This window comes from Pleurodeles waltl, chromosome 1_1, assembly GCF_031143425.1.
Source record: "Pleurodeles waltl isolate 20211129_DDA chromosome 1_1, aPleWal1.hap1.20221129, whole genome shotgun sequence".
Taxonomy (NCBI): domain Eukaryota; kingdom Metazoa; phylum Chordata; class Amphibia; order Caudata; family Salamandridae; genus Pleurodeles; species Pleurodeles waltl.
In genome coordinates, this window is record NC_090436.1 from 81,668,175 (window position 1) to 81,689,202 (window position 21,028).

Here is a 21,028-nt window from a genome sequence, read left to right on the forward strand (position 1 = left end):
CTGGCCTTCTTAGGGCTTGCGGGAGCACCAGGAGGGAGCCTAGGCCCCAAATGTCATATGGCCGCTGGAATTATTCCTTTAATGGTTTTGTACCACAATATCATTGTCAGAATATTGTCTGGCATGAATATTATGTCCTAAATATAATTTACCAAGATATTGCACAGGAATCAATGGAAAATATACACGCAGACGAGCAATAATTAGGACACAATATTTGTGTCAGATGATATTTCTGCGTACTATAGTCTGACATACTATATTTCATATAGAACTGTTTAACAGAGGTTTCGTTGTTAGCAAAACATTTACCTCACCGGGTGTTCCCAGACAGACCATTTTATCACTTTGAGGATCCTAACTATAGCAGAAAATGTATCTGCCTCTGGCATGTTTGCCATGATCTCTTTCATTTTCTGACCTTTACTGTGTACTGTGGGCCAAGGCTTTCTGAACAGATCTAGCCGCATGTGCTGTGTCCTGAGCCAATTTCAGGGTACTTTTCTGTCACTGAGAACAGAACATGAATCATGAATTCTTTGTAATGAAGCTTTAGTAGTAGGTAAAAGCCTTTTGTAGTTATAAAAACTATGGAGCACTGTAAATTATAATCTCACTTTAGATCTCATCTGTAGCCACCTTTTAGTTTTCTATTGTTGAAGACCTAGGGCCAGATGTAGCAAAGGTTTTTACCCATTCTGTGTCTATGGAAAAAAGTTTTCTGACATATGGCCCCTATTGTGTACAATACCAATACTTAGAGTGAGGTTTGTGTTAGCCCATTCCTTATCATTGCTTTCTTGTCCGTCTCAGTTGATTTCTTCTTTTTTTATTGCTTTCCTTTCTCTTCTTATGTTTCTTCCTGCCCTGGGGTATTGAAATAGGATGACTGTATCCTTCCTCGACTGACTTCAGGGAACTACTTTTTTTTTCTGTATTAGCATTCCATGGAAATACATGGGTTTTCTTTCTCTCTCCCCCATATGCTGCTTGGCGTTTACGTCTCTAGGCTCTTCATAAAGCTCCCTCTATGTAAATCTGTTGCTTCCTTGTCCCACCCAGTCCTGCTAAATAAAAATGGCCGCTGTTCAGCACAGGAAACAACAGTTTTCTTTACTGATGCAATGCAGCAACAGGATCTGCAAAGCCAAAAGGTAGCTTTGCTGCAGAAGCAGCTGTCATTCAAATGGACTTAACTTCAACATGAATTTGTATCTAGAGTTAATGGACTTAAGAGAACAATAAAAGACAAGAGGATATTGTGCAGTATGATAATAACACATGCATATTTCTAAAGCTGATGTTAGCCTTTAAATCTATTTGGTATTAAAACAGATGTTTATTGCTAGCCAACTCAATGGTATTAATTACATTGCCCTGCCAAATCAACTTACACAGAGTCTGGCCTCAAATCTCACCACCCACACCAAACACCACCTCATCTAGGCTCTGTTAGTTGCAAACCTTGATTATTGCAAGTCCTTCAAACCAGACACTCACCATAACCGAATCTCAAACAAAAATACCACAAGCAACATGATTTATGTGCCCGAACTTTGTTTCGATTCAGAAAGATGACAAGATTAAAAGCTCCTGCCTACAAATCACACTTATTGTACGTGCTATACCTCTTCATGCCATATTTAAAAGACCATCTGCAAGATGCATGCTCTACAAATGAAGAACTAGAAAGCACAATGAAGATGTTTCTATGTTCTAAGCTTGAGCTTTGGAACCCCCTTCCCACAGTAACTAATTCTCATATTAGAACATCTTGCCTTTAGGAGGGGGCAGAAGACACACCTCCTCCATCTGGCCTTCTTCTGCTAAGGCCTCTCATCTTTGCCACCTTCCAGCAGTTGGCACTACAAAAACACTAATAATATTAGCAAATAATAATAATAATAATACCAACAATGTAGTTGTCAATGGTCATTTAAAGAAAAAATCTCTTGAGGATCTATTTATGTTTATAAATGTGTCTATGGTACAGAGGTGCAGTCAACAAAGACCAATAATACCGCTCTGCTAGAAGTCCTAACTCTTTCTGGCTGCATCTACATGATGATCCGCCACGTCACTGTGACATCACCACTTGACGCAGTGATAGAGTGGTAACTGATATGCCTTTCAATAGTTACCAAACAGACTAGGTATGTCACTTCCAGGAGCTCATATTTCCCACAAAAAGATATCCCAGGCTATCACACAGCAGCCACTGTATGTGGGGAGCATTTTGATTGGACTTGGAAAAGTCTTGTTGTGGTTGTTATGGCAGGAATTTGTTCTGTTTTATTTTAAATGAAATACCATGAAGAACAAACAGTAGTGGGGAGACATTTCATCAAATAAGGGGACATAGAATGAATGTACTCCTATAACAATTTGTTTGTGCTATAGATTACCTAAAAGTAAAACACATTTAAATTTATTTGTTAGAGAACTCAAAAACCTTTCTGATTTTGAAAATCTCTCCCAACCTAGCACTAGCACCTTTATAGCTTATATATATGAGTGCATTTTATAAATGTAATCATCGATTCTTGTAGGTAAGCTTAAGGCCATAAAAGGCCCACATTACATACAATTTTGCACCGTTGGCCACATGGAGAACACACATTTTATATTAGCTGCATGTGCAATAAGAAACATCAAAGCGATGTGTGAAATCTTTTACACCACTGTTGCTTGAGTCAAAAACTTTATAAAACATTGCTGAAGTGTGCTACAATTAAATTAACAGGCAAGGTAAATGTACAACTTAGTGAATGTCCTAATTAAACACATTTTAAGTTGAATTTCTTCTCTTTGTCAGGTACAACCTTCTGTTTGCACTTACTGGAGCAGGAAAATTCAATTACCAAGGAAGCAAGCGCTGGCTGGAGGAGCACCTGGACCATTCAGGTACAGAAGGGGATAGCTCAATTCTAATTATCAGTGGAGGAAACTATTTTTTGTAAGTCTTTGTTGAAAGCTACAACAGAGTACTTGAGAGGATGGGATGAGAGGAACAAGCTGGGTGCGCATAGTAAACAAAACAGATTAAGTATGAAAGAAAACCTTAAAATCTCTTTGGAGTGCTCAGGTGTCCTTGAAGCCCTGGTAGATCCCATGCCTGTCCCTTGACACTCTCTGAAGAGAATTGAAGAAGCCCAGTCTTGTGTATGACTGGGGTGAGCCTCAACCAGAGACAGGAGAAGAACTGACCATCTCCTGATTAAAAGCTGAGCTGAAGAAGTAGGCCTCCTATGCCTTTTGAGTGATCACAGTTGAGTCTCAGGTGAAGGCAGATCATTCAAGAGGGTAGATGACAGAGGTTGGCAGAAATAGGCAGTGGAAACTGGCCCAAATTAGAGGTTGGACCTTGGACCTTGAAGTTCAGATTTTTATCACTTTGACCATGCATGATTGTATCCCAAGATAATTTGGGCTGAACAGTTGGCCCTAGAGGTCTTTCCTCACCACCAATGATCATCATTTTTGTCTTGTTGATGTCTGTTCAGTTTCAGCTAGTGACTGCCCATCCACTTCTGGCACTCCCCCATTCAATTGGAAAGGTATATAGACACATTTTCCATATCTTTATCCACATAGGTGAAAATATTGGTATCTTTGCCATACGTAATGAGTCAGACTCTCCTGCGTCCTCAGACGGAGGCTGGAAAGACTCAGTGACTGTGAGGTCCTTTCGAGAAATACACATTTTAGTGGCTAAGGGCTGGGGAGATTGGAGAGTCATTTGAGGAAGAAGCAATGGAGGAAGAGACACTTTCTGTTTCTGGTCCAAGAGGAAAGACACACACCATTTCAAAGCAAACCCATCTACTCATGTGATTGAGAGATGGTTTAAATGGATGCTATGATCAGTAGTGCCATGTGCTACAGAAGGGTCCAAAACATCGACAACACTGAAAATACCTGCATTGGCCACCATCGTCAGATTAGTCAAAACCTCAAAAATAACTGATGTGGTGACCAACTTATTCCCTGTTAGTGCTAAACCCCAGAAGTGAAGTTCACTCACTGGTGCCTCCAAACGCAAAGTTAGGTAACTGGTATTAAGAGGGCTTGTCATCTCTTCTAAAGTTAAGATAGATTTAGATTGAGTACCATAAAGCTTCCCCCACGCTCCTCAGTTTCTTCTCTGTTTCTGGCCTTCGCCTTGCAATAGAAGCACTGTCCATTACCCAGTCTGGCTTGGATAAGCAAAATGACTTTGATAAGATCTGACCTTCGACCCTGGGAAATAATTCCAAGACAAGTACAATACTAAGGTGCATGTCTTCAGGTTTGAAGGTATATTTTGACTTTAAATAAATGTGCAGGTTCATTGATCCAGTCTGACCCATCAGGCATCCAATATTTGTTGATGCCTGTCTCTATTGAAGGTTTGGTATATGATTTGAAATCCTTGCTGCAGTGATCAACAATGAGAAGAGGGGATAAAGAGCAATGAGGACTTGACAGACGGAGAGGAGTTTTGCACACAGTGTAGCTGGCTGAAGTTCTGTGTGGAGGCAGCTTCAGCTGACCTCTGGGGAGTATTAGCCGTTGATGATACATAATCTTTGACCAAAGGTTTCACTCCACACATCATTATCCATGATTTGTGGTCCTCTAAGTTTTTGCCACTACCTTTCACAACATGCAAAATATTGAGATCTCTAACCATTAGCTGCCTGCCCAAATGTATGATATCTCACTACACTGTGTTGTTATGAAAGTATTTTCAGTGTTCATGCTATTTGAGAAATGTAATATTTGTTTTTGCCTCCATTCAGCCTTTTGAAAATTAACTTTATCTCATGAACAACTTATGGTCTGGTTAGGAAGTCAGCCATGTAATTTACATTCTGCAACATTAAAAGTATACTCTTACCTCCTGTTTACTGTCTTACTTAGTGATTTGCCTAGGAAGTGGAAAACATGATTTGTGCTATTCTTTCATATAGCAGTGTATAGAAATGCTGGCTTTTAGGTGTTCTGGAGAGGTCACTCGATGCTAAGCAGCACTTTCTTGGCTTGGAGAAGGGGCCAAAAGATAGACTTGGAATTTATATGGCTGAGAGGGCATACTGCTGCCAATAGAAAAATAACTTGTATCATTTGTTGGGTTAAACTGTAATTGCAGGTCATGCCAGGTCATTAACTCTCACAGACGATTGCAGAACTGTTTGGTATTATAGTCACTTACTACTTCTAGTAGGGGTCTGTGCTAATGTATCAGCAGTAATTGCCATGTTTGTCATTCTTTGTGTTCTAAGTTGGCTTCTAACTATAGATATGAATTTGCTACATCCTGACACTATTTAATTATTTACCCTTTTGTGTACAATTGTTTTAATGCTTTGCTTCTCAGTATCTGAACAGTGAAACCCATGTGTTTAAATGTCCCTGCAAGACCCCTTGAAGGTTTGATAGCAATCTCAATAGAGTGACATGCATCCAGTGCTTAATGTGAGCCGGTGGTTTCCGGTGCTCGGCACCGGTACTTAATTGTCAACTCCGGCACTTATGACAGTCTGCCACATGGTGGCGGTGTTTGTCTAATTAGAGATGAGAACAACAACATTTGTTTACTATTTCAATATTTATTAAAAATGACTAATTCCTGCTTCCCAAACCATTCTTAAATCTTTGGGGGCCTGGAACCATTTGAATTGTGACAATTGTAGGGGTATGATGGTTAGTAATTGTATTGGTGTGGTCATTGGCAGCACTGGTAGGGGCACTGGGTGACGCAATCACTAATGGCCTCCTAACCAGGGCCCCAGCACTTACATTTTTACGAATTAAGCACTGCATGCATCATATTTTAGCCAACAGGGGTTAGTGGTAGCCCTGTCTGTTTTCTCTGTACTGGGGACCTACAAGAAGATCCACAGAAATCCGAGGACGACATGAAACCTCGCATTGGGGAAAATTTCAGTCAACAAAAGGGTGTTGACCCATGGGAGCAAAAATGTAGAGATCAGTTTGGACCGCAAGTGATCACCAAAACTGTGCCCCCACTAGACACCAATTATCCTACTCCAGGTGAAGTAGTTGAACTGGACACAGATATGCTTGATAACGTAGATGTTACTTGTTCGACTTACACCGGGTCCTTGTTCACGTTTGAGTGTTTTTTTTAAATTCAACTGGGGGGTTTTACTCATTCTAGCTGGAAACTCAACAACAGGGTCATGAACCCTTTATTTTGGCCATTTATCACCACAAGCTAGAGGCAGTAAAACACGAGGACCAGACATATGTCCTATTTAGTGTTTTTCTGTCTGCCACCTGTGTCCTACTGACTAACTTTGTTTACTAATATTGCAGTAAACAACCTTAGAGCTGAGAGTTGTACCCGAGTTCCCTCTTGCATCTGCCTGTTACTGTTATGAATCACAAAAAATGACTGAAACTACGCAAACCATAGACATATGCTTCCAAAACTAATGTGGTTTTAGCTTTTCTATAAGAGTTGGCCCCGTGCAGAGGGAAAATTCACATCACGGCCCACTGAATGCCTTAAAGGAGAGATGTTCTAAGCACTGATTGCTCTCTCTGAAAGGTGATGTGTAGCACAGAAGAGCAGGACTGACCCCAAAGGTGGGACCCACTATGCGTGAACCAGAGCCACAGAGCAAGAAGAACGACTCCTGACTCTTGGGCTGTTTGCGCAAAAGGCCACTTTATTTGGAAGCAAGCAGAGCGCTCATTACATGAACCTTTGGCCTAACCACACATACTAAATGTACCCCACAACTCCCTAACAATGAACCTTAGCCCTTCCCCACACTCCTTTACCTTACAGACCCCTTTAGGCTCTAACCCACCATTCCATTTCCAAAATGCAACACTAATAACCAGTCGACCCACTAACATCCTATTCCTTAATGCAAACTCTCCATCACTACTTGTTCAGCCTGCCTGTACTAGTCGCAAGGTGCCTCGAGGATTATTCTTTTCAATGTACTTTCCCTCTACTTCACTGTCCCTACCCTTCCTTACTCTCCGCTTGTCTTATCCTGAGCTCTCTTTTAGCACTTGCCTCCCACAACTCCATACCTGACCCTACATATGTAATTACCCTACCCTGCCCTGCCTGCTTCCAGCCCGCTAACCCGTTTTCATCGGGGTGAGTGGTGGAATCGCTGTGTGAGGATAGGGTTACTAATGGCGGCCGGCAATTTTAGGAGGGAGGGGGTGGGCAGGAAGCACACTCATTCATTCACACACGCACACACGCACGCACGCACAGCCATTCACAACACTTATCAACATTCAAACATACACGCATGCTCCAAACATTCATTAAAAGAAACACACACACACTTACCTTCAGGTCGGAGGTCCCAGGAGGGTTGGGACTGCTGCCTATCCTCACTGGCTGACCTTCGGTCACCCAGTGAGGGAAGGTAGCAGTCCCAACTTCGTAACAAAGTGGGATGGGGTCAGTGAGACTTCTGACCCCTCCCCAGTCTGTGACAAAGTGTCACTGATTGACACTCGCCCTGCGGCTTCAGGGCTTAAACCTGAAGCGCCCAGGTCGGAGTCAATGGGTGACGCTTCCCCTCTTCACCGAGGGGGAGGGCCTCGAGGCACCTTTGCTGAGCCGAGGAGGTCACGCCCATAAGAGCTGTGACCTCTTCAGCCCAGCAAAGTTCAGCTCAGGAAGCCATGAGTCTGCGCAACTCGCGCATGTCTCGCTCCTGGCTGCCTGAGCTGAACATGAAGAGTGTCTGTCAGGCTGACCTTTGCTCAGGCTGACAGGCACTCTTCATGAGGGGCAAAAGGTGGGGGGGCATGGCCCCTCCGCCCTAAAGGATCGGCTGCTCCTGCTAATGACCCTCCTGCGCATGCAGTGCTAGGTGAGTGACGAGACGGCTGTACGGCCACTTACTTCAGATACCTGCCTTGTTATCTGTCTGCCACCTCCATTTGTCCCTCACTAAGGGGCCCCAGAAATGCCCAGCATGTACAAGCTTCAGCACAGATTAGGGGCGTGATTTACAGTTTGGGGGCCTGCTGTACCTAAGAGTGATGGGGAAAATTCCGTTCTCCACTGTGATGAGCTACTGATCACCAGATTTAGAGATCACCACTGGCCAAGCAGTGATCTCTGTGCCTTTAGAGTACCGCCATCACTCCCTCTGATGGCACTACAAGTTTGGTGGCCGGCCGCCGTCTGTTTGGCGGCTGGCTGTTCCCCAAACATTTTTTGTTTTTCAGAAACAAACCTCCAAAGCAGGAGTTTGTTTGTGAGAAAAAAAAAAAAACGAGTGACCCTCAGCCTCTGAGTTTTCCCCCAAAATGTGGTTGTCATGATTTTATGCCTGTCTGTGATGGGAAAAAACCCTCAAACCTTGTGCTCCAACTAGGGCATCGGTCCAATGTCCTCACTCTGAAGGGCTACTGGGGTAAGAGTTCTCCCACCATCGGAAAGATGACAGTACGCTTGACTCAGACCACAGCGAGCAGACCAAAGGGTTGGTGGACAGTGTCCTCTGATACATTTGTGATGGAGTACCCTGCCCCCCAAACTCTAGATCAGGTCGTAAGTACTGTATAGCAAGATAAGTTGTCATGCCTGAAAGTGTGTTATTTGACCTAAAGTTTGTTCTACTTCCTGTCACTTTCAGAAACCAGCTTACTCCTCGACAATGTGGCCTTTGTTCTATGTGTGGACACTTTAGCCAATGGTGATTCGCTTTACCTACATGCTTCAAAGCCACCAAAAGAAGGAACGGCTCAGTGGGATTTCATGATAGCGCTTCAAGAGGTAAACTGGCAGCCTTTGTGCCACCTTTAAAGTCCTAACATGACAAAATGGAAAAGATACGGCCTTTAAGTAACTTGTTCATTCAGGTTGCATTTCAAAAGAGGGCTGCCCTATATGATGCCATCAGTAGCCACTCGTGTGAGGATAATGGAAGGGTGAAGGAAGAGATTATACACTGCATTTGAAACCTAGAATTTTAGAAGCCACATATGACCATGGCTAACACTTAACTTTAAAAATGTTCAACGTCATTAGAGGATGGAGAGCTATGTCGAGCTTTGCTACAATGTAATCCGTCATATGGGTTGTTCTAATATGCAGTTGTGTGATTTTTTTAGCTTTTGTCATACCCTAATTTCCTGTTGTGCTGTAACATGATCAATCACTAAACATGATCACATAAGCTGTTTTTTGTTGAAGCATCTGAATTTGTTAGCAGTATTCACTATATACATAGATTTTTGCTGTAACATTTGAACTGGTCTGACGTTGCTTGTGTTCCCTTTTGAATGGGACCTTACCTGGCATTTTGGGGTGGACTGTTCCCGTGTGAAGCAGGGTCAGTATTGATTTGCATAAGGCAGGCCTTTGTCTAGAATGATGTAGTGGTTGTAAAATGATGGACTGTAACGTGGCCCAAGTGGCTGGGATAAATTCAGGAATTCCATCCATCACCTTTTTGCTTGTTGCAGTTATGGCGGAAATGGTTTCCATGATCAATGTGCCATACGAGTCAAGCTATCCCCTACTAATAAGGCCAAAACTGATCTGAGGTTGCTTATGTTCTCTCCTGGAGGGGGCCATGGCTGGCAGCTCGGGATAGGCTGTTTCCATGAGGAGCAGGGTCAATACTGATTTGCACAAAGTGGGCCTCTGTCTATATTGGTATGTTATGGTTGGTGAAAATTATAAACTGGAATGTGGTCTTGAAAGGTCACCAGTAGCTGCAATTAATTCAAGCATACCAACCATCGATCACATTGTGGTTTGTAGCATTTGAATTGCCCAGTGATGGCACAATATGATGTATTTCTCATTCTTGCCAGTGGTATTTCAATGAATGTAACTTTGCACACCAAATTCAATAACTGCTGGCAAGTTTTAAGATCAACTTTTCATGATCTGGCCGACAAATTTAAACAATGCCAACACAACCATGTTAATGTACTGAATTATTACACCAGCTTTCCCATATATTCAGTTTGACAACAACAGAGTGGTTTGCTTGATAAAACGTGTAACTCACATAAGGGGACTGGACTGCTCCTGGGAATATGGCCGGAATAGTGCTCTGAATGTATGTATGAGGAGAGGGAAAGAGGGATTCTAGAAAACTGATTTGTGCTCTTCTAGAATATAATGACCAGAAACATGTTTCCATGGTGTAGTTTGCTGATTAGTCCCTAAGAAGGCGGGGAGAACTTTCGAGAACAATGAAACAGAAGGCTGTAGCCTTGTGGAAGCGATTGAAGCCCATGATGCTCCTAGACTCTGGCAGCAAGAGGTTCAGATTCAGGAGTCTTCCTTCAGATGTCATGGCCACTGGTATTGGATGGGGGATATTCAGCTTTGGCCACTTAATAGACCATATGGGCTTAGGGTGTATTATCACAAAGCAGCAGATAAAGTCTTGTAGGATGGATGTTCTGCTGTAACAGGACTCGTCCAATATTGGTATAATGCTCACCACCAGTAAAATGGATCGTTCATCATGGATCTGAGTTTCTTTTTTTCGACTCACAATAACACAAGTGTCAGACTCACTGACTTAAGATCTGTAGTGGAAGAAAGGAGCACTGTATTTATTGACGAATCGCGTAGTCTTTACTCACGCAACTCATTAAATTCTGCTTTCATTTGTACAAATGAATTTCATGCTCCCTTTGCTGTGCCCTTTTGCAACAGTCTGAGAGAGAGGGAAAAATCATTAATGGCCAAAGTTGTACTTTAGGAAAATACAGGGGCAGTTTTTAACTTGAAGTCAGCCCAGTGTGCATCACTATCATATGTGTGACATTGCAATTATGGGTGGTGTAGCCATTGTATACCTGTTATTGGCATCAAATACTAAATATGGTCATCATATGCTGGGTATCAAGGGCATCTTTCATCTTATGAAAATGCACATCTTCTAACCATGATGCCACCCCTGAAGTTAGGGCAGCTCAGGTGATGATGTCCTCCTATACCAGTCTCTCTCTCACAACAAAGACATGATATGGACTAGTGATGCAGTGTTTTCATTAATATTTCCTACATCGTTTCAGGTTATGAACTCTCCTCCCTTCAAGAGCATGAACTTTTCAGTGGTCCATAAAAAGATCAATCTGGGAGAGGAGCTGCTCGGCTGGGAACACGAGCAGTTTAGCCTCCGCAGGATCCCGGCGTTCACTATGTCACACCTTGACAGCCACAGGCACGGCCTTAAGAACACTATCCTGGACACCAGGTGAGCCTTTGCGTTTGCAGGTGTGGCTACCACTGCCTAAAGAATATGTGAGCTGGGGGTGCTGCAACTAGGTCCACTGGTGTGCACGTCATTATGAGTATGGTGAATGTGAGCACTGTCATTGGCCTCCTTCCGTTGCAGTGAGGCACATGGCCTTTTAGGAGGAAAGATAACTGGTATCAGCAAGTAACAGGAGAGTAATGTGATGGACTCTATGCGCAGGACCTGCCTGCGACTTGTGGGGGAATGGTGGATGGGAGAGTGGGAAGTGTGCATGAGCCAGAGTGAGCTATTCCATCTACTGGAATGAGCCTAGAGTGAAAGGTTGTCTCCAACAAGGATGAGTGGTCTGCACCCTGCAGGCAGCACCGCTCAGAAAAGCATTGCCCTAGAAGCATCCCTCAAGGATAGAGAAGTCTGTCATGAAAATCCTGCTGCATTGATTGTCCAAACCATCAATGAAATTGTAACCTTTGCAGAGAACAGGGACTAGAAAAATGCTTTGTACATGTGTGCCTTTGTGTAATCAAGAAACAACTGTTGATTTCTAAGATTTAAGACTCTTTTTAAACCTGCAAAAGCGATATTTCAACTTGTGCTTATCGAATCTTTATCGTTTTGACCTTATTTTATTCAGATAAATATCAACTATTTTTCTAAACCTGCGTGGTGTATTTTTGTGGTGTTTTCACTGTTTTACTGTATGATTTATTACATAAATACTTTACACATTGCCTTCTAAATGAAGCCTGACTGCTCAGTGCCAGAGGGTGGGCACAGGATAATTGGGATTGTGTGTGACTTACCCTGACTAGGATTGTTGTCCCTACTTGAACAAGGGTGTATACCACTGCCAACTACAGACCACATGTCTAACAACATTTAAACCAGGTCCAGGTTTCATTAAGATAAGAGAGACTAATGTCAGCTTTAGAAGTTTACTTATGATGCTTTGTTCAATTGAAGAGCTAAGTGCTAATCTTGATTGGCCTTCAGTGGAGCTCTGAAACTGTTTTAAAACAGATAGGACAGGGATCTTTTGTGGCGGCTTCAATTTACTACAAGACAGAGTTCGGAGCATACTGTAAGTACAGAAACAGAACTAAGGCTTCTGCTATGGCCCGATTTAAATTTAGTTAACTGGCGTGCAGGCATATTGGAAACATTTTGATATTGTATTTGTTGCACCTTACTACATGATCCTCCAGATAAAGAATCCATGCTCTTTAAAGTTAGTTTATTTGACAAAAGGTTAGGCCTGTACCTTCTGGATAGACGAGCACCACATAAGAAAACGTTGGCACAAGACAGAAGGCTTCCACTTACAGGTGGTATGAGGCTGCCCCCATATATAGCACACATATACTTCTGCTCTTGTGTCCATAAGCCAACCATATCCCTACCTCTTTGGAAAGCTTACAAGACTCACTGTGATGCACAATACAATGTCCCATCAAGTAGGACTATAAAGAAGTAGAAAGAAGTCAGATTCTGGTGTTCATGTAGGTAGTGCCTTTATAAAGTAGAAACATATAGAGGATTAGTATATGTCCAGATGCCCCACACAGAGCTAAGACGCTTCCTTTCCAGTTCCTCTTCCAACTCATCTTCACATTCACATATATACAGGATGGCATCCCCATCATTATATAGGGATCTAACATTTCAGGCAAGGCAACAACAGATATCATGAAGGGTATAGCAGAGGCAAATTCAAACAAGAGCCTTCACAAATACTCACATTTTCTGTACAGTGTTCAATGTGTGTTCTCCCCTACTCTGTTCTTTAGCAAAACCTATGAGTAAAGTAATGCTTTCCAGTTAAGATTCCATGACACCCTATTTAGTGACACCCTGTCCTCTGTCCTGAGACTTGTCAATTTATTATATCTTTGAGATATGTTCTTGTAAATGCTCCTCCCTTGCATAAAGAGCTAATTTCTAACATACATATATTCTTCAGGTCCCAGATTGACATACAGCGGCTAAAGAGGAATGCAGAGATACTAGCGGAGAGCCTGGTGAGGTTCATGTATAAATTAACCAGGAAGGTAAGCATATGGTTGTTTCCATGGTGAAACAGTGTTCAGGGAGATGGGGTGTTCTTAATGGGGAACCAATGGCAAGGAAGTTCAGCAGTCGGATTGACCATAGAATCATCAGTCTGTCGGCCTTTGTAACAACACTGCGTTATTATTTGCACAGTAATCCAGAATATATCAACTTAAAGCAACCATGTAGGAGTCTTTAAGATTGGTCTATACTAAATTCATACATCATGAATTGACCAGGGTACCTGCTACCTTTCTGTGAGCAGAGAAGAGAATGGATAACTTGCAGCTTGGCCCTTTGATGCTGCCCATGCCATCTATCCAGCTTGAGTGAGGTTAATGGGTAAAGTTATGCTTTGATTGACATAAGGTTTAAATTTGTGCTCTCAGTGACTTCTGTCCAGCTTCAGTGTGTTCCCCATGACTAAGTCCCTACCATTCTCATAATGCTTATGTGCCCATTCGATTCTAGCTCAAATTGTGCAAGCCATGGTCCCCGTGTCTTCTGAAAGTTACTGGTACACTCTCTGCTTTCATAAAGTACCGTCTCTGCCCCAAACGTCTCTGATCCATACCTGTGCACTACTGCTCTTTGGTTGGTCCTTGTGCGACTCCCCGTTCTCATGCGCCACATTACATTGCAGGGACTGCATAAGAACGAGTTCCTTATATGTGTTTATGAGCATGTGTGTGTGTTTTTATTTTATGTGATAATGTCTTAATATGAAGAGCCCAACTGTAACTTTGTTTAATTTGGAAAAATCTGGTTTTGGTAACATCATAAACCACAATGTTGCTGAGATGTCAGTATGGACGATAAGACATGCTACTTGCACGTATTTTAATATTGCATGTTCATTTTGGGGAAGTTAGATTGAAAAAGCTATTTTCTTCAAGCAGCTAACATTGGGCAGTGACTGGAATTTGAATGTTTTTGTTTAAATTTCAATACATTGTTGATAAAACAATGGCTAACAATAAGGGCTAGTGTGTTTACCACATTCTGTATCTGCAGCTTTTAGCACATAATTATGGCATCTGCCACATATTACATCATGCACTTTGCTGATTTCACAGAGAATGTGCTGCATAATTTGCATTTTTCAGATAATCTAGCGGGTTTGACAATGATTAAGCTCTGCAGAATTGGTTGGGGCCCGTCTTTATGGTGAAAAACCTGTATTCACAGAGAACTCTGAAATATTTCCATTATTTAATGATTTCCTGGGAAATATGGTGCTTCCTACCAATGCATGTTTGTAAAAAAATAAAAAGATTTTGTGTTTGTGTGTGTGTGTGTCGCTGATAAAACCAATTTTAAAGTGACGTTATTGTTAGGTGAAGATGTCAGTCATTTTAATTGTACAAAACCACTGAAGACTTATAGTTATCTCAAGGGGTTGTTTAGTAAAGTTTTATTAAAATAAATGTCTGACTCTTTTTACGTAGTTTTTATTATTACATTTTGGGGAGGACAATTGCGAAAATAAACAGTCAGTATATATATATATATATATATATATATATATATATATATATTTTTAAAAAGTCTCAGAGTCTTTCTTTTAACATCAGCCCTAAGAATGCAATTTTAAAAACAACCGCAATAGGGCCTTGTATCTTTTTTATACATCTTTGAGCCACATAAAACACAGCCATAGAACCACCCCCGGGATAACGCTGTACGACCTCTGACCCTGACCCTGGTTCCCAGGCAGGTCGCTCCCCTCACCGCCACGCAGCCCCCAGTGTGACCGCTCCCGCTGCCGTGCCCTGACTGCCTGTGCCTGCCTCCTGTGACCGAGCGCCAGTGTCCTCCGATTCTGTGCCCGAGCGCCAGTGTCCTCCGATTCTGTGCCCGAGCGCCAGTGTCCCTGGTATAGTTGCCCTGATTTGTTCTTCCTTTCGCCCTGACTGTGCTCCCTTCCTTCCTGCTTCCCTCGTCTTGCCGCGTCTCCCCCTCGCCGCCCGTTTTCCAGCCGCCGCGTCCCTGTAGCTCCACCCCCTTGCACCCCATTGGCTGCCCCGCTCCCACCTCCCAGCTGCTCCTCTCTCCCTCTTCCCCTCATATGGAGGCCGCGCAGCGGTAGAGAGAGCGACCTCTGACCCTGGTTCCCAGGCAGGTCGCTCCCCTCACTGCCACGCAGCCCCCAGTGTGACCGCTCCCGCTGCCGTGCCCTGACTGCCTGCCTCCTGTGACCGAGCGCCAGTGTCCTCCGATTCTGTGCCCGAGCGCCAGTGTCCTCCGATTCTGTGCCCGAGCGCCAGTGTCCCTGGTATAGTTGCCCTGATTTGTTCTTCCTTTCGCCCTGACTGTGCTCCCTTCCTTCCTGCTTCCTTCGCCTTGCCGTGTCTCCCCCTCGTCGCCCGGTTTCCCGCCGCCGCGTCCCGGTAGCTCCGCCCCCTTCCACCCCATTGACCGCCCCGCTCCCACCTCCCAGCTGCTCCTCCCTCCCTCTTCCCCTCATATGGAGGCAAGCCCGTCTGCGCCCGTCCGCGCCTGGACCGCGCCCAGCGCCAGACCCCCTGGCCCCAGCCGTTGCCAGCCTCCCCGCCGGACCTACGACACCGCCACCCTACTAGCACTCAACACCAGCCGGATCCCCGGGTGCTGCCGTGCCGACCCAAGACGCACCCACGGACCCCTCGCCTGCCAATCATGCAAGTTCTCCTGCATCTGGACCCGCACCGCACCCGCCAAGCCAAGCACCAGCAGCAACCACCTGAAGTGCATCCTGCTCAACACCCGCTCCATCCACAGACACGCCGTGGAACTCTGGAACCTGCTCGACACTACATCTCCAGACGTCACCTTCCTCACAGAAACCTGGATGAACGCCTCCTCAGCGCCCGACATCGCCATCGCCATCCCGGACGGATACAAGATCACCCGGAGGGACCGCGTCAACCAGACAGGAGGAGGCATCGCCATCGTCCACAAGAACACCATCCGCATCACGACCAACTCCGACGACGCCCTCACAGCCGCCAAACATCTCCACTTCCAGATACACACCGACCCCAAGACCACACTCAGAGGCACCCTCATCTACAGACCCCCAGGACCCCGCACACAATTCAGCGAAGACATCGCAGACTTCATCAGCCCACACGCCCTCCCCTCCGCTGACTACATCCTCCTAGGGGACCTCAACTTCCACCTGAAGAACAACAACGACAACAACACCACCACCCTGCTGGACAACCTCGCCAACCTCAGACTCAAGCAACTGGTGAACACCCCCACCCACTACGCCGGACACACACTTGACCCAGTCTTCTCCTCCAGCAAGTACATCTCCTTCAGCCACTCCACCGGACTCCACTGGACAGACCACAGCTGCGTCCACTTCAGCTTCAGAAGAACCACGACTCACCACCACCCACAACAGGCTCCCCGTAGGAGCTGGAACAAGATCACCACCGACCAGCTCTCCACATCACTGAACCAGAACCCTCCCGCCAGCTCAGCGGACCCCAACCAAGCAGCCAACAACCTCACACAGTGGATCACCAACTGCGCTGACAACCTCGCACCTCTGAAAACCCATCCCATCAGGCCCAACAGCAAGAAAGCCTCCTGGTTCAACAATGACCTCAAGAACTCCAAGAAGAACTGCCGCACCCTCGAGAAAGCCTGGCGAAAAAACCCGACTACAGACAACATGACCGCCCTCAAGCACGCCTCCCGCAAACACCACCAGCTGATCCTCACCACCAAGAAGACAGCATTCAAAGAACGACTAGACAACAACGCACACAACAGCAAGGAACTCTTCAGCATCGTCAAAGAGCTCTCCAACCCCAGCGCCAGAAACAACGACATCACTCCCTCACAAGACCTCTGCGACTCACTCGCCTCGTTCTTTCACCGCAAGATCGCCGAAATACACAACAGCTTCGGCGCACAGACCACGCACCCAACCACCAAACCGACGCCCCCCAACACCACCCTCCGCGCCTGGACCCCGGTCAGCTCCGAAGACACCATCCATACGATGAACACCATCCATTCCGGATCACCAACCGACCCATGCCCCCACCACATCTTCAACAAGGCCGACTCCGTCATCGCACCCCATCTCCGGGACATCATCAACTGCTCCTTCAACACCGCCACCTTCCCGGAGAGCTGGAAGCATGCCGAACTCAGCGCCCTCCTGAAGAAACCATCAGCAGACCCCACCGACCTCAAGAACTACCGCCCCATCTCGCTCCTCCCGTTTCCTGCCAAAGTCATTGAGAAGACCGTCAACAGACAGCTAGCCGCCTTCCTCAAGACTAATGAATCCCTCGACCACTCGCAGTCCGGCTTCCGAGCCAACCACAGCACCGAGACCGCCCTCATCGCAGCCACTGACGACATCCGAGCCCTGCTCGACAACGGGGAAACAGCAGCCCTCATCCTCCTGGACCTCTCTGCAGCGTTCGACACTGTCTGCCACCGCACCCTAGTGCAGCGCCTCAGCAACATCGGAATCCAAGAGAAGGCACTAGAGTGGATCATCTCGTTCCTCGCCGGAAGAACCCAGAGAGTCCGCCTCCCCCCGTTCAGATCCAAGGCCACCGAAGTCATCTGCGGCGTACCACAAGGATCATCACTCAGCCCCACCCTCTTCAACGTCTACATGAGCCCCCTCGCAGCCATCGCACGCCAACACAATCTCAACATCATCTCCTACGCCGACGACACCCAGCTGATCCTCTCCCTCACCAACGACCCAGCCACCGCCAGAACCAACCTGCACGAAGGGATGAAAGACGTAGCCGAGTGGATGATGAACAGCCGCCTGAAACTGAACTCAGACAAGACGGAAATCCTCATCCTTGGATCATCACCCTCGGCCTGGGACGACTCCTGGTGGCCCCCTGCCCTAGGCAGCGCACCCAAACCAACGGACCACGCACGCAACCTAGGCTTCATCCTGGACTCCTCCCTCTCGATGACCAGACAAGTCAACGCCGTCTCATCATCTTGCTTCAACATCCTACGCATGCTCCGAAAGATCTTCCGATGGATCCCCACCGAAACCAGGAAGACGGTCACCCAGGCACTCGTCACCAGCCGACTGGACTACGGTAACACCCTCTACACCGGAACCACGGCCAAACTACAGAAAAGACTCCACCGCATCCAGAACGCCTCTGCATGCCTCATCCTTGACATCCCCCGACACAGCCACATCTCCGGACACCTGAGAGACCTGCACTGGCTCCCCGTCAGCAAGAGAATCACGTTCCGTCTCCTCACCCACGCACACAAGGCCCTCCACGGCCCCAGGTACCTTAACAACCGCCTGACCTTCTACACTCCCACCCGCCAGCTACGAACGACCAGCCACGCCCTCACCGCCGTGCCACGCATTAGAAAAGCCACCATGGGAGGAAGATCCTTCTCCTACCTGGCAGCCAAGACTTGGAACTCCCTCCCCATCCACCTCCGTCTGACCCAAGACCACCTCTCCTTCAGGAAGCAACTCAAGACCTGGCTGTTCGAGCAGTAGCGGTCCCCCCTCCCCCAGCGCCTTGAGACCCTCCGGGTGAGTAGCGCGCTTTACAAATTTCTTGATTGATTGAGTGATTGATTGATTGATTACCCCCATCTGTAGAGCAAAAGCTCCAGTCTGGTAACTACTTAAAAAACATAGTATAGTGGGTTCTCCTGTGGTCATGATTTCAATGACTCATACCTACTTTTTTTCTAATGCTAGTGGGGGGTTGCAGAACTTCCTGCAGTCCCCCACAACATTAAATAAAAGATTGGTAGTCCCCCTGTCCCTTCTAGGGACATCACCAAAAAACAAAAAATATGTAAATAGCCCTCACAAGGCATTATGAGGTGCTCCATGAAGACGCAGTACATAATAAATGAGCCTGAACAACCAACAAACAAAACCACTGACATTCACCAGGTATAGTTATGTCAAATAACTATAAATTGTTTCCTAAAGTAACTATAACTCGTGCCACCTCCATGCACAGTGTTGTCATTAATGATGTGATGTCAGATGTTGCAGTGATATTATCAATGCTGCCATAGAACACATCACACGTGATGTATTATGGGAGGTAATTAGCAGTGCATAGCAAAGGCACAAGTTTTAGTTACTTTAGGGAGTGAGTTATAGTTAGTTGAGTTAAGTATAACTGGTGAATTTAAGTGATTGTGTATGTTTTAAATGGCATTTTAGCCTAACTATAATGTCCCTTTAACCTTTGTTTTTTTCACTGAATTTCTAAGGGTTTGTTTTGTTCGGGTAAAGTAAAATATTATTATAACTCCTAACTATCACCTCACTTTAACCTTTTTTCAGTGAATTTCTATGTTTTTTAATGTAAATTAAGCTGTCCATTGCCTGTGGCCAGGCCTGGCTCCCACCCCCATGTCAGTTTAAGTGCAATAGCGTAAAAAGTGTCATTTTAAGTAAGGCAGTCCTGCTGGTTTTGTTAAAGAGTCAAAATACCAAAATATAAAAAGCAGTGGGCCTATTGGCTTTATCAACATCAACATATATAAAGCAGACCTATTGGCTTTGTCAAAAAGTCACCAATACCTATAAACAAACAGATATTTAATAAATTCATACATTGCAATATCTAATAATAGTGACATATTTTTCAAGCCACAATGTGCAGCCCTACACCAAACCACGAGGGGATCCTGCGCTCCAGCTGAAGAGTATACAACTTCAGCTCAAGTGCTTTAAAGATATGGTAAGCTTTCCTGGGGCCATGGATTCAGTGACCAAGGAGATGTACTTTGTTTTTGTTTAATGTTGCTGAGGGCTGCTGTACGACCTGCAGCGCCCTTCAACATAAAAAAGAGGTTGCTGGTACCCCTTCTAGGAGAACCACAAGGAAAAGCCCTCCTTGCATGAAGCAGTGAATAATAAATGAGCAGCTCCTTTCTCTTTTGCAAAGCAGGTAACATAGAGCCCACTCTGGGGGACCCACATCACCAAAATTGTTGGGTGCCTCCTCGAAAGCCCCAAAGTCCCTGCAGCTCTGGCCTGCTCCCCAGCCAGCACAGATACTGGGTGCTGGTGGAAGCCAGCATTTTATTGCAAAGTGTGTGCCCTAGGATCCGTGCACCCCCTACCATACAAAACTAAACAAAACAACTTCCCCGGGTCTGGCCAACCCTGGGGGGCTCATAATCAAAAAGTGCAGGAGCTCATTTTCTTTTTCGGATGCACGGATCCTCTGCGCCAAGAAAAAAAATTACGTTATTGGCCCTAGGGGGATAGGCTATCCCTACTCTGCCCCCTATATGTATTTTTTTTTTTTTACAGTACATGGAAGTGGTGTCGCCGCCAAACGTCCTAGGCACCACCCCTACTAGAAATGAAAATGCACAAATAAAATAACAAATAAAAATAAAATATCTAAAATTAAAACTCATAAACAAAATAAAGTGGCGCAAGTGGACTTTTCCAATACGAGCCAGGCGCCTAGTAAATATAACAAATAAAGTGCACAGAGATGCACTGCTAAATATTCAATTAATCAGTTTTTCGCTCAGAGTAGCCAGTTCCTGGATAAAGGGTGCTGTTGCTTTACAAGACTGTTCTGCAGCAGAGTATTTCTGTCCTGAGAGTTGGCATCCCATATAAGTGCACTGTGACTGCTTAAAAAACTATATGAAGGGGTAGCGACTGCTTGTTGGATTACCACAGAACTCGGGTCTAAGACACTTGTCTGGATTACGAATTTGTTCTTGGACTTATCATGGTCCATTATACTGGTTACCCTTCATCGACC

The 21,028-nt window shown here is 45.3% G+C and overlaps 1 protein-coding gene across 1 annotated transcript in view; it reads left to right on the top strand.

The window, feature by feature from the left end:
* Positions 1-21,028, top strand: part of LOC138266830 (BOS complex subunit NCLN-like) — a 198,718-nt gene that overhangs the window by 156,209 nt on the left and 21,481 nt on the right. The window contains exons 7-10 of the mRNA XM_069215554.1: positions 2,816-2,904; positions 8,628-8,767; positions 11,035-11,216; positions 13,180-13,267. Of these exons, the coding sequence (XP_069071655.1) occupies positions 2,816-2,904; positions 8,628-8,767; positions 11,035-11,216; positions 13,180-13,267 (499 nt within the window). The remainder of the gene's footprint in view (positions 1-2,815; positions 2,905-8,627; positions 8,768-11,034; positions 11,217-13,179; positions 13,268-21,028) is intronic.